The sequence below is a fragment of the Tyto alba genome, unplaced genomic scaffold (assembly GCF_018691265.1).
Source record: "Tyto alba isolate M040663 unplaced genomic scaffold, T.alba_DEE_v4.0 Super-Scaffold_15, whole genome shotgun sequence".
NCBI lineage: Eukaryota > Metazoa > Chordata > Aves > Strigiformes > Tytonidae > Tyto > Tyto alba.
In genome coordinates, this window is record NW_024881277.1 from 3510851 (window position 1) to 3523038 (window position 12188).

Genomic DNA, 12188 nt, shown 5'->3' on the forward strand with positions numbered 1-12188 from the left:
CCTACTCCTCTCCTGACCAAATTATTTTCCATAAAGACAGCTATATGCCATGAGTCCTGGCATATATGAAGCAGCCTGAGGAGGTAGTGGGGAGCTCATGCACCATCTTACACCAAGAAGAGAGCCTTTAAAAGCAGAACTTTTTGTCCAGTGGAACCCAATGGTACTGTGAGCTTAACTCTAAATACAGGGAGAACGTAAGGAGAAAAGAATTTTAAAAGACCAATTCCTTAGACATTTTATTGGCAGCCACTTTGGAGGAAGAACCCAGCCTTCAGGCACTGCACCCAGGAGATCCCATTTTATTCAAGAGCTGCTATTCGACACGTCACATCTGACACAGTGTAGGTGCAAGAGTAAGACACAACAGGAAAAATCCTCAAGAGAAGTAGTATAATTCCAGGAAAATTATCTATATGTAGATTATTACAGGGAAAATAGCAGACTTCCTGGCCTAAGATAAACTCTGGGAAATGTGAAGTGACTTGAGACAGGTTGTTGTCAGTGAAACTACATCCCTTGGGTCAGTTTCCATAGGGCATCCCTGAGCTGCTGGTTCCTCATGCTGTAGGTGAGGGGGTTCACTGCAGGAGGCACCACCGAGTACAGAACGGACAGCACCAGGCCAGGGTTGGGGAGGAGATGGAGGGGGGCTTGAGGGAGGCAAACATGGCAGTGCTGAGAACCAGGGAGATTATGGCCAGGTGAGGGAGGGATGTGGAGAAGGCTTTGTGCCATCCCTGCTCAGAGGGGATCCTCAGCACTGCCCTCAAGCTTTGTGCCTAGCACAGTGCAATGAAAACAAGGCAGCCAAATGCAACAAAGACACTAACCACGATAAGCTGAACTTCCCTGAGGTAGGAGTCTGAGCAGGCAAGCTTGAGGACTTTGGGGGATTTCCCAGAAGAACTGGTCAACAACATTGCCTTGGTGGAGCCGTAGTGACAATGTATTGGCTGTGTACAGCACAGCATAGAGAAACCCACCGCCCCAGGCAGCTGCTGCCATGTGGACACAAGCTCTGCTGCCCAGGAGGGTCCCGTAGTGCAGGGATTGGCAGATGGCTACGTAGCGGTTGTAGGCCATGATGGTGAGCAGAGAATACTCAGCTGACATAAAAAAGAAAAAGAGCTGAGCCACACACCCTAGGCAGGAGATGGCCCTGGTGTCCTGCAGGGAATTGACCACGGATTTGGGAACAGTGGTGGAGATGGAGCCCAGATCAAGGACTGAAAAGTTGAGGAGGAAGTGAGAGAAGGCCAAAACTATTTCTCCTCTTCAGAGCGAAGAAGTTGTTTATGGTAGAATCCTAGTTGGTCAGCATGTTCTACTCATATTTCTTCCTTTCATTCACATAGTTCAGTCAACTGCTAGGCAGAATTAATATCAAGATGTTTTGAAATATGCAACTTCTCCCTCAGAAAATTTAAGTAGACCTTGAGATGGTTCGTTAAGTTTCCTGAGTACCCCTGATAACAAGGGCCTAAGACACCAGTGTCAAGATAATCACCAGAGAAATAGTTTAAACTGACCTTCTTGGAGCATCCCAGGGCCAAAGAATGGATGAGCTAACTGCATGACCATATGTGGGCAAAGGAATCCCAAAGTTCAATCACCGGACACTGTGAGGAAGACTATGAGTGACCACCAGAGGGGGAAAAGACCCTAACCCTAATTTTATCACACATGCTCGGACTATGTAGATAAATTCTAGGAAATCTTATGTAGATGTAGATTAGTTCTCAGAAATCCACTGAATATGTACAAGCTCACAGCACATATTCTCTGTGATTGTACCTGTCTGTGGGAGCACTCGTGGTGGAGCGATCCCCAGTGCTGCCCAGCGCTGCTAATAAAGAATACCTGCTCAGCAGTTCTACTGGATTCTAAGTGTTGAGTGAATTTCTGTGTCAGAAGGAGCAGCCCCTGCGGCCCTGGCTGGAGCAGTCGGGGTGGGGGTGGCTCGGGGGCACCGCGGGGATGTGCCTGGGCTCGGCTCCAGGAGGAAACCACAGACTTCCTGCCCGGGCGCTTGCTGGGGGGAGCACGAGGAGCTCTGTGAGGCCACGTGGGCTGTGGTTTGTGCACCTGCAGGCTGCAGCTCCCGAGCCCCCCGCGGGGAATAACGGCCCCTCGGTGACATGCTGAGAGTCAGGGATCCGTCTGAGCTGCTTGTCTGCTGCCAGGACAGGGACATGGCCCAGCCCCAGCTCGTTTGAAGGGACCTTCCATGGGGCTCTCCAGGGAGGGACGGGTGAGCCAGCGCTCCTGGGATGGGGCTCTGGCCTGGGCTGAGGCCCTTTCCCAGCTGCTGCTCCCAGCACAGAGGGGTCTGAAGCAGGGGCAGGGGCTCTTTCCTTCCCCCTCTGACACTACCCCCGGTGCCGTCCCAGCCCCGTGGTTCCCGTGGCATGGGGATGGCTGGGCACTCGCACCTTGGGCTCTTGGATGTGCCGGGTATAGGAGATGCTCAGTGCTCCTGGCCCACACAGCAGGGTTCAAGGCATGAAAAACCCATTTCCCCCACTACAGCCAGCCCTGTCCTGTGACGCCGCACCACCACAGTGATGTGACACCTGCAGCAGAGCCATCCCTCATATATGGTCATGCATGGCACTGGAGACGTTCATTGGAGGGCTGGGCTGTGTCGGAGGGGAGATAACTCCCGATAATGTCTAAAAAGGTGCTGCTGCTTTGATTGGCTCCTCCCGTAGCTGGCCTGGCATCCGCAGAGCTATATTGCCCTCCCATCATCTTTGTCCCCGTGAGTCCCCAGGAGCTGTGACAGGAGTGTGGCGCGGCAGGGATGTGCTGGCAGGGCAGGAGGCTCCGGATGGGCACAGAGGGACTGCTGTCCCCTCAGGTGCTGGGGCTGCTCCTCTGGGTACAGCTGTGCAGGGGTAAGTGCCTGGCTCCCTTGTCCCACAGCCCAGGAATAGCGGGTACCAAGCATGGTCATCGGGATCTGTCTGGGAATGGGGATTCTTTGCAGGTGCTACAGAGATGATGGACACAACGTGCTCAAGTCCGTGGACCCTGTGCCCTTCCCTGGGCCCATCTGGGTGGGAGACAGTATCTCCTTTTGCAGGGTTTCCAGTGTCTAGGGCAGCCTGTGCCTGGCTGGATTCATAGACACCCTGTCCTGGGGTACCTTTTGGGACCCCCTGTCCCCTCGCACTGTGCCTTCTGGAGTCGGTGGTGGCCTTGCTGGTGATGGCAGCACCCAGAGATCCCCCCGGGACACTGTCAATGTCTCGGATGTCCCGAAGGGATTTTGTGCTGTTCAGTGCCCCCTTGTTCCAGGGGAGCCCTGACCCCATGAAGACAGTTTGTACCCCACATGAGAGATGGGGACCAGGGCATCTACAGTAGAGAGACACCCTTCCTGGGGGACCCGGCCCAGTGCAGGGACTGGGCTGACACCAGGGATGAGAAGGGGATGTGGGTGGGGGGATCCTCTGGATCGTCTCAGCGGGAACACAGAAAGCCCTGGGAATGGGGTTGAGTTTGGATGGCGCTGGGGCAGGCAGTTGTATGGGAAGCTGCAGGCCTGGGTACACGGGGCTGTTCAGGGGGTGCTGGGGAGGAGCAGGTGTGCCAGTGCAGGGCTGGGCAGTGTGCGGGTGGTCATGGGCAGGAGGCAGGTGGCCATTGGGGTGGGAAAAGGTGCCTTGTGTGGTGGGATGGTGAATGACCCAGCAGGGCTGGAGCTGGGCACCCCCAGCCTTGCACAGCCCATGCGGAGAGAAGGGACCCCTGAACTGCCCTGGGGACAGCCTGGATGGGAGTGGGCTCCCACCCTGGTGCCTCTGACTCTACCCTGGCAGGGGGCTCCCCCAGACCCACGGTCTGGGGCTCAGTGCTCCCCTGACCCATCCCATCTTGGTGTTTGAAGGTGCTGTGGAGGTGAGGTTGGCGGACGGCGGCAGGCGCTGTGCTGGGAGAGTGGAGGTGAAACAACAGGGCGAGTGGAGGACCGTGTGTGGTGACTACTGGAGCATGAAGGAATGCAGCAGTGGTTTGTAAACAGCTGGGCTGTGGGTCTGCTGTTGGAGCTCCTCTGTACAGACACTTTGGGCCAGGATCTGGCCGCATTTGGATGGATGATGTTGGCTGTAATGGCACCGAATCTGCCCTGTCTGACTGCACACACAGAGGATGGGGTGAAAATTACTGTAGTCATCTCGTTGATGCTGGAGTGATGTGTTCAGGTAAGGGGACAACCTATTCCCCACCTCTGGGGCTGGGATTATAGAAGGATCTGCCTGTGCCCTCAGGGAGCAACGAGCGGACACTGGAGCACTGCTCACTGTGGCCAGCCACACTGCTGAGCTGGGACTGTCATTACTGGTGACCCCAGTGCCTGGGGAAAGCCCCGAGTGAGCCTACCCCAGGGTGAACTAACCCTGCCACAGTGTCTCAGCCCCTGTTCAGCCAGTGCCTTAGGCTGCAAATGAACACTCTGTCCCTTCCCCAGTGTGTCCACTGGTATCCACTGGTCTCCACCCAGTCTGCCCATTCCCAGCCAACAGTGCTGAGGGCCCTGTGCTGGAGAAAGCAGGGCGGGACTTTCTCAGAACATCACAGCTTGGAGGAATGGCATGAGGTGGCTGGTCCTCATGCGTCATTCCCCCTCACAGGCATGAGTACCTCATCTGAATTAGACTGGCTTTTCAGGGAGCATGAGTGCTGTCCCTGGGCAGAGGAACAGCCTTGGACCCAAACTGCACACACCACTGCAGTGCTGGGGGGACCGTGCCAGTCGGCACAGGGCAACTTGTGCAGCAGCAGTTTGTCTGAGCAGTGCTGGGTGCTTTGACAGTCACATACCTTTGGAACTTCTGATGGTGTAGAGAAGGGGTGCAGGGGGGCCTGGATGTGTTTGTGACACCAACACTTCCCCAAGAGCTTCTTCATGTTCCATAGGTGATCCTGGTCACAGCTTGCTTGGAGGTGGTGTGGGATGTGGGCATGGGAATGCCACCAAGATCAGGGAACTCCCAGTTGTTTATTTCCAGGATTTTTCCGTCTGGTGGAAGGGAAGAACCGCTGCTCAGGACGTGTGGAGATCCGTGACGGGGACCTGTGGAAAAGTGTCTGTGATTCCCACTTTGGTCCCAAGGCTGCTGACGTGCTCTGCAGGGAGTTGCAGTGTGGCGCAGCCCTGCCTGTCACTGGAGGAAGTCACGTTGGAGAAGGGGTGGGTCCCATGTGGGATGGAGAGCTGCGGTGTGTGGGGAATGAATCCCTCCTCGCCTCCTGTCCCCAGGAGGGTCCCCCCGGGACCAGCCCTGCACCCACGCAAACAGCGCTGCTGTGAACTGCACAGGTAAGGACTCAGGGTGGGCTGTTGAACACCTGGGGCTGTGGTAGGGGTTGGGGAACAGAGCAGGGACCGTGCTGGGCCGGGTGTGAGGACAGGAGGGGTTGATGGGTTTGTTTGCAGCATGACAATACTGCAGAAGGAAAACAAAGTCATGTTGTCCCTCTGGCCTCTCCACCAGCTACTGAGGGTACAGGAGCAACAATCCACTCTCTTTTCTCTGCCTCTGTCCCCAGAGTACACAGGGATCAGACTGGTGAATGGCAGCACAGTGTGTGCGGGGAGGGTGGAGGTCCAGGTGCTGGGGACCTGGGGGACCCTCTGTGCCTCCCGCTGGGATCTCTCGGATGCCCACGTTCTCTGTCAGCAACTCAACTGCGGGTTTGCTGAATCCATTCCTGGAGGAGAACATTTTGGGAGAGAGACTGGCCCTGTCTGGAGAGACTCATTTCACTGTGACGGGACTGAAGCCCTCCTGCAACAGTGCCCAGTGACCACCCTGGGGGCCTCGCCGTGCTCCCAAGGGAACGCTGCTGCTGTCATTTGCTCAGGTGAGTGCTGGAAAAATGCTGCATTGAACTCCATTTGTCACTTGTGTGCAACATAGCCACTAAAAGTAGGGGTTCCATGGCCGTATCAGGCTGAATTTCTCCTTGGGGAAACCCTGGCTTCCCCAGGAGCCATCTGGAGGGCTTTCCCTGCTCAGACTGACCGCTCGACTTTGGAAGAGCTGAGGACTGAACGGAGGCAGGCATCTGCCCCCAGGGCAGTGGCTTAGGCCCCAGCACCACCGCCAGGCCCAGGCTCCTCTGTCCTCGTACTGTGCAGCGAGCCCAGGACAGGGCTGCAGGGCTCTGCTCCATCCCTCTGGCTGCAGCCGACCGCATCCCGTCCCCACAGAGAGCCCTGCAGAGCCTCATCCCCCCACCCAGGCAGGAGCTGGTGCCCCCAGCAGCAGCTGACCTGGCTGTGAGCTGCAGGGAGGGCCCAGGCTTTACCCTTGTTTCTCGTCAGCACGAGGCTCCACCTTGTCCCGTTTGGTTGAAAATCCCCCCTTGCCCTGCTCCCTGCAGGGTGCCATGCTCCCGGTGCCACCGATGGCCGTGGCATCTCTGCTCTCCCCAGGCCCAGCCGGCTTTGGATCCCTGCGGCTGGTGGGTGGAGGGAGCCGGTGCGACGGACGAGTGGAGATCTTCCAGGATGGGGTGTGGGGCAGAGTCCTGGATGAGCAGTGGGACGTGCAGGAGGCCAGCGTGGTGTGCCGGCAGCTGCGGTGCGGAGAGGCAGGGACAGCCTACAACCCCCCAAAGCCTGAACGAGGGACAGGCCCCGTGGGGCTGCGAGGGGTCCAGTGTGCAGGGCACGAGGCCAAGCTGACCCTCTGCAACACCTCCCTGCCCGACAGTGCGCTGGCGGCAGGGCTTGCGGAGGACGTGGGAGTCATTTGCTGGGGTGAGTGGCACTGCCCAGGCGCCCAGGTGACGGTCTGTGCAGGTGGGCAGGCCCTGACAGCGTCTGGGGTTTCCACCCGCTGCAGGGAGCCGGCGGGTCCGGCTGGTGAACAGGGCCGGGCGCTGCGCGGGGAGAGTGGAGATCTACTCCCAGGGCATCTGGGGGACTGTCTGCGACTGACGGCTGGGACCTGTCTGATGCCGCCGTCGTTTGCCACCAGCTGGGCTGCGGAGAGGCAGTGGAGGCAGCCGGCTCCGCTCATTTCGGGGAAGGCTCCGGGCAGATCTGGCTGGATGGTGTGAACTGCTCCGGGGCCGAAGCTGCTCTCTGGGACTGCCCGGCTGGGCCCTGGGGGCAGCACGACTGCGGGCACAAAGAGGATGCGGGAGTCGTCTGCTCAGGTCTGTGCCACCTCAGGAGCTGTGGTGGGAGCCTGGTCCCGGGGAGGGCAGGACTGCGGGGAGAGCCGGCCATGGCCAAGGCTGCCCCTGGCTGCCTCTGAGCTCCTGCCCGAGGCCCACCCATGCACGGACACCCTCAGTCCCACGGTGGGTCCCTGGGGAGCTCAGCCGTCCCTGAGGGTTAGCGGGAAGGGCAGGAATGGCTGTAAATCCAGGACTTCTCTCTGCCCCTGGGTGCAAGGGGGATGTGGTGGCCTTGCCCCTGCTTGGCTGAGGTTCTGGGCGGGTACAGAGGTGTCCTGGCTCCGACAGCCCCACACCACCCTGTTCCCGCTTTGGGGCCTTTTCTTCCCAGAGTTCGTGGCCCTGAGGCTGGAGAACAGCGACGGCTGCTCCGGGCGCCTGCAGGTTTTCTACAATGGGACATGGGGGAGCATTTGCTCTAACTCCATCACTGACAACACGGTGACACTGGCGTGCAAGGAGCTGGGCTGTGGGGACGGAGGATCCCTGGAAATACGCCTGTCCTCTGGCAGGGTGTCTGGCCCTGCCTGGCTGGATCGCGTGCAGTGTGGGGAGACAAACAGCTCTTTCTGGCAGTGTCCCTCCACACCCTGGAACCCACAATCATGTGAATACCTGGAAGAGGAGATCAACATCACCTGCAATGGTAACTCTGAGGCACCCAGGCACCAGTGTCACCCCAGCTCCTGCTCCCCACGGGGCATGGCCAAACACAGAGAAAGAGCTTGGAGGGGCTTTTACTTTCCATGCCAGACCCTTGTGCTGCCAGTGGCACAAACGTGACCGCGGCCACACACATCCAGCAGCAGTTGCCACCCAGGTTGCCAGCAGTGCCTGGGGAAGCAGAGGCATCTCCAGGTGAGGTCTCAGAAGAGACCAGATGGTTTTCAGAAGAGCCTCCCCTCCACAGACAAGCTACTGCTGCTCTGTGAGCCAGGGACCTTCTGGGGCTGAGCAATCAGGGTCCCCCCACAGTCCTGCATGTGTCCCATGGATGACTGGGGTTCAGTTGCTGCTGTGCCCCAGATGGTGCAGGGAGGACCGAGCAGAGCGCAGCCCCGCTCTCTTCTGCATGATCCCCCAAACCAGCCCCTTCACCACAGTGTTTCCTTCTTCAGGGGGACAGCCAGAAATGCATCCGACTCCGCTGGCGCCGTGCCCCAACTCCACGAGCTGCACAGGTAGGGAGCTCCCCTCTGTGTCTGGCAGGGCTCTGCCTGCTCTCCCGGTGCCATGGGAGGTCTTTCCCTTCTCCAGCCAGGGAGAAGATTCGTGCCGTGGGAGGCAAGGACGGGTGCTCGGGCAGAGTGGAGGTCTGGCACCGTGGCTCCTGGGGGACGGTGTGCGACGACTCGTGGGACATGCAGGATGCCGAGGTGGCGTGCAGGCAGCTGGGCTGTGGCCCTGTGGTGTCTGCCCTGCATGAGGCTGCATTTGGGATGGGGACGGGCCCCATCTGGCTGGAGCAGGTGGAGTGCCGGGGGACGGAGCCGTCCCTGCAGGATTGCTGGGCCCGGACCGGGGACAGCGGGGCTTGCCGGCACAAGGAAGATGCTGCCGTGCACTGCTCAGGTGAGTGGCAGGGCTGGGAGCCCTTGCTCGGGTATTGGCAGGGAGCTAGGGAAGGCCTTTTGTCCATGCGGTCCTGGCATGGACCCCGACCTCCCGAGAGAAAGAACGTTCCTGCGGAGTGCAGGAGCCCGGTGCCAGGCAGGGAGCAGCCTCGGTGTAACTGGCCGTGCTCTGGCCACTGCCCGTGGGGCCCTGCAGCCCCAGGGCTATCCCCTGGGCTGCCTCTGCCATCCTGCCTGCCTCCCAGAGCAGAGGTGCTGGGCTCTGCCCCGGCCTCCCTTTCTGGCACTACAGGAGGGGCAATTTGGGTGGGATGTGTCAGGGACATCTAGAGACACACACACACACACACACACACACACACACACACACACACGGTGTGTTGGGGAGGAGGTTTCCTGATACCCACACACCCAGTGTCTAAGCCCAGCTCTCCTTTTCCTCCTCTGCAGCTACACCCAGGACGACAACACCCCAACCCCGAGCAGGTAACTTGTCCTCCCCAGAGGCTGGGTACCCCCAGGGCCAGGCTGTGACCCACAGCTGGATGGAAAGGGGCTCCTAGCTGGGGTGTGAAACTGCCTGGAGGAGATACTGGAGTGGTGGCAGGGGGCTGGGGAGAGCTGTAATTTACCCAGGAGGGTGGAAGCTTCCCTGTCACTCACCCCTGGGTGCTGCCCCTTCGAAGTTGTCTCCCATGCAGATCCCACCCGAGGCCATCAGAGCAGCAGCGGGAGAGTCTCAGTGCCCGTCATCATGTGCATCATCCTGGGGACCCTTGTCTGCCTGCTCCTGGCCCTCCTGGCTGGACAACTGCTGAGCGCCAGGGCTGGACGCAGAGGTGGGTCCTTGCCCAGAGGTGCTGGGGGAGATACCTCCTGGTAGGGCTGTGGGGTGCTGCGGGGGGTGTCAGCAAGGGGCACAGGCAGAGCGGGAGGGTGAGACTGTGTGCTGCTACCTGCCTCATGTGCTTCCCCGTTGAGTGCCTGGCTGTGGGGCACCAGCAGCAAGGGGTGGAGAGAGCCCTGAGGTGGGGGCAGTTAGCCATGGGGTGAGGAGAGAAATGGCAGAGAGGGGATGGCCAAGGCTGGCAGTGCTCTCGGTAGTGCTGGAGGGGGCTCTGGGGCAAGAGAGGTGCTAGGAGGAGTGTGGGGCAGCAGGGTCCATCACCGTGGTGTCAGGCCCCCAGGCTGTCCCCCTGCCCAGCCCTGCCCACCCCCTGGCGGGACAGGGGCAGGTAGGGGCAAGCTCCAGGTGGAGAGGAAATGTGGGAACATATCCGGGGTGAGACAAGGGGGACATTGTGCACAGGCCAGAGGGGCATGAGCGCTGTCTCCAAAGGGATGATGTGAGGGTGATGCTGCCCCAGATAATCTTCACACCAATGCTGCCCTCACTGGGGGATGTGGCAGCTGTGCCTGGACAGTGCAGCGGGGCTGTGCTGTTGGACCAGTCCTGAGGTGGCACATGGAACCGTTTTGGGGGAGCACAGTGGGGTCCCTTTGCCCCTCTGCCTGTCCCTGTGCCAGCCCTGTCTCTGTCCACAGGCTCCAGAAGAGCCCAGGAGCCCTTCCCCGAGGCTGTGTACGAGGAGATCGGGTACAGCCCAGCGTGGAGAAACGGGCCAAGTTTGATCGCTCAGGTGGGTGTGGGTCTTCCCTGGAGGCACATCTGCAGGACCCTTTCCTCTGGCCCCAACCGAGAGCTGACCTCCTGAAGCCCCCCAGCCTGTGGTCCCTGTGGCGCTGGGTCTGTGGGAGCTGTGGGGAGAGCATCCAGGTCCTGATCCCAGGAGAGAAGCTTTCTCCTAGTCAGCTTTGACTGTCCCAGCTGGACAGCCCCTCTCTTCCTGCCCCTGCACCCCATGAGACACCCGAGGAGCGAGGGAAGGGGCTGTCCTGGGCCAGCTCTGGAAGCTCCTTTGAGACAGGGTTTGTCCCGGGGGAGCAGGGTGAATTCCCAGACCTCCTCCCACACAGCCCCAGCTCTGTGGGTCCCACTTCCCCAGCAGCGCTGACCGTGAACCACGTCAGTGGGGCTTGCTCCATAACACCCGCTGTGCATCTCTCCAGGCTCCTATTCAGAGGAGTCCCTGACCCAGCTGCAGCCCCACCCTGGGGTCAGTGAGGAGGAGAAAAGGTCTGGGATCAGCACCAGGTAACGGAGGCAGGAAGGGGTTGATCTCCCTGCAGACATGGGGTGGACAGAGGTGTCCCTGAGTGTCACCATCGGAGAAGGGGAGGACATGGGCATCTCTTGTGGTTCTGCCAAGCCCAGTGTCTGCGCTCTGTGTCCCTGCACATCCTCCCATCCTCTGCTCTGCAGGACGATCTTCTCACTGTCACCAACTCCCCTCTCCTTTCAGACGTCCTTGTCCTGCCCGGAGGTGACCCAGCAGATGGCTACGATGATGCCAGGGAGGTTCCTGATGCGGGGGAGGATGCTGTGCCTGGGCAGGGAGAGTGGGAAATGCCCAGGATGCCAGAGGAGGGAGCAGAGCCCAGGGCTGCACCTGGAGGTGAGAGGGAAAGAGAGCGCCGCCTATTCCTAGGGTGCCATCCCTGGTGCCCCTCAAGTCACTACCCTACTGACACCCAAAACCTGCTGGGAAGGGGGAACCTGGCCTGGGAGTTTCCTTGAAAGGCCTGGAGGTGGGAGAAGGAGCTGAATGTGGTGAGGAGCAGGGAGGGTGGTGGTGTACAGATCCCATGGAGGTGAACTGAAACGTCCGACCTTGCTGCTTGCAGGGGGCAGCCTGCGCTCCTGGAGAAATGCCGACGTCCCTGGAGCTGAAGGAGACACCTCGTCCCTGTCCCCAGGGAGCATGGGCTATGATGATGCTGAAGAGGTGCCTGTGGCACTTCCTGTGAGGACGCAAAGGCCGTGACACGGGAGCTTGGTGCACAGCAGTCCCTGAGCCCCAGGCCAGGGAGAGCCCATCCCTGCTGCACAGCTGGGTGCAGCCGGGAGGGAGGAGAGGTCTGTGCAGCTGGGAGAGCCGTGTGCACCAGGGGACTGTCTCCCTTGAGCCATGGGCAGCAGAAACCGCCTGGAGTTTCCTCCGTTTTAATTCCCATTTTTATGCTGTGCATTCTTATATTTGCTTATTAAAAGCCTCTGGGGGCTTTGACCCAGAGCTGATGCTTCCCTACCAGGTGTCAGGGCATCTTCCTGAGGCTGCTCAGGGGGAGCAGAGAACAGAGACACCATGGCAAGGAAGGGACACGTCTCAGGGACAGCAGGCTCAGGGTCAGCCTGTGGGGCTGCGTGAGGCCATGGTCCCTGGGGAATAATCTTGGTGAGAGAGACATCCATCCTGCTGCCCACAGGCAGTTTCTAATCAAAAGTGACTCTCTGATAGGTCCCATGATGCACCCCAGTGGGAGCACCCATTTCCTTCCCCCAAGGGTTCCAGC

At 59.7% G+C, this 12188-nt stretch overlaps 1 protein-coding gene across 1 annotated transcript; it reads left to right on the plus strand.

Moving 5' to 3' along the window:
- The first annotated feature begins 2951 nt into the window (after positions 1–2951).
- On the plus strand, positions 2952–11659 carry LOC122152982 (scavenger receptor cysteine-rich type 1 protein M130-like). The gene is given in 12 exon segments (XM_042789114.1): positions 2952–3072; positions 5560–5874; positions 6455–6775; positions 6861–6952; positions 6954–7176; positions 7532–7846; positions 8319–8381; positions 8458–8772; positions 9476–9613; positions 10320–10414; positions 11138–11234; positions 11520–11659. Coding segments are annotated over 12 exon segments (2235 nt in total).
- Positions 11660–12188: the final 529 nt, after the last annotated feature.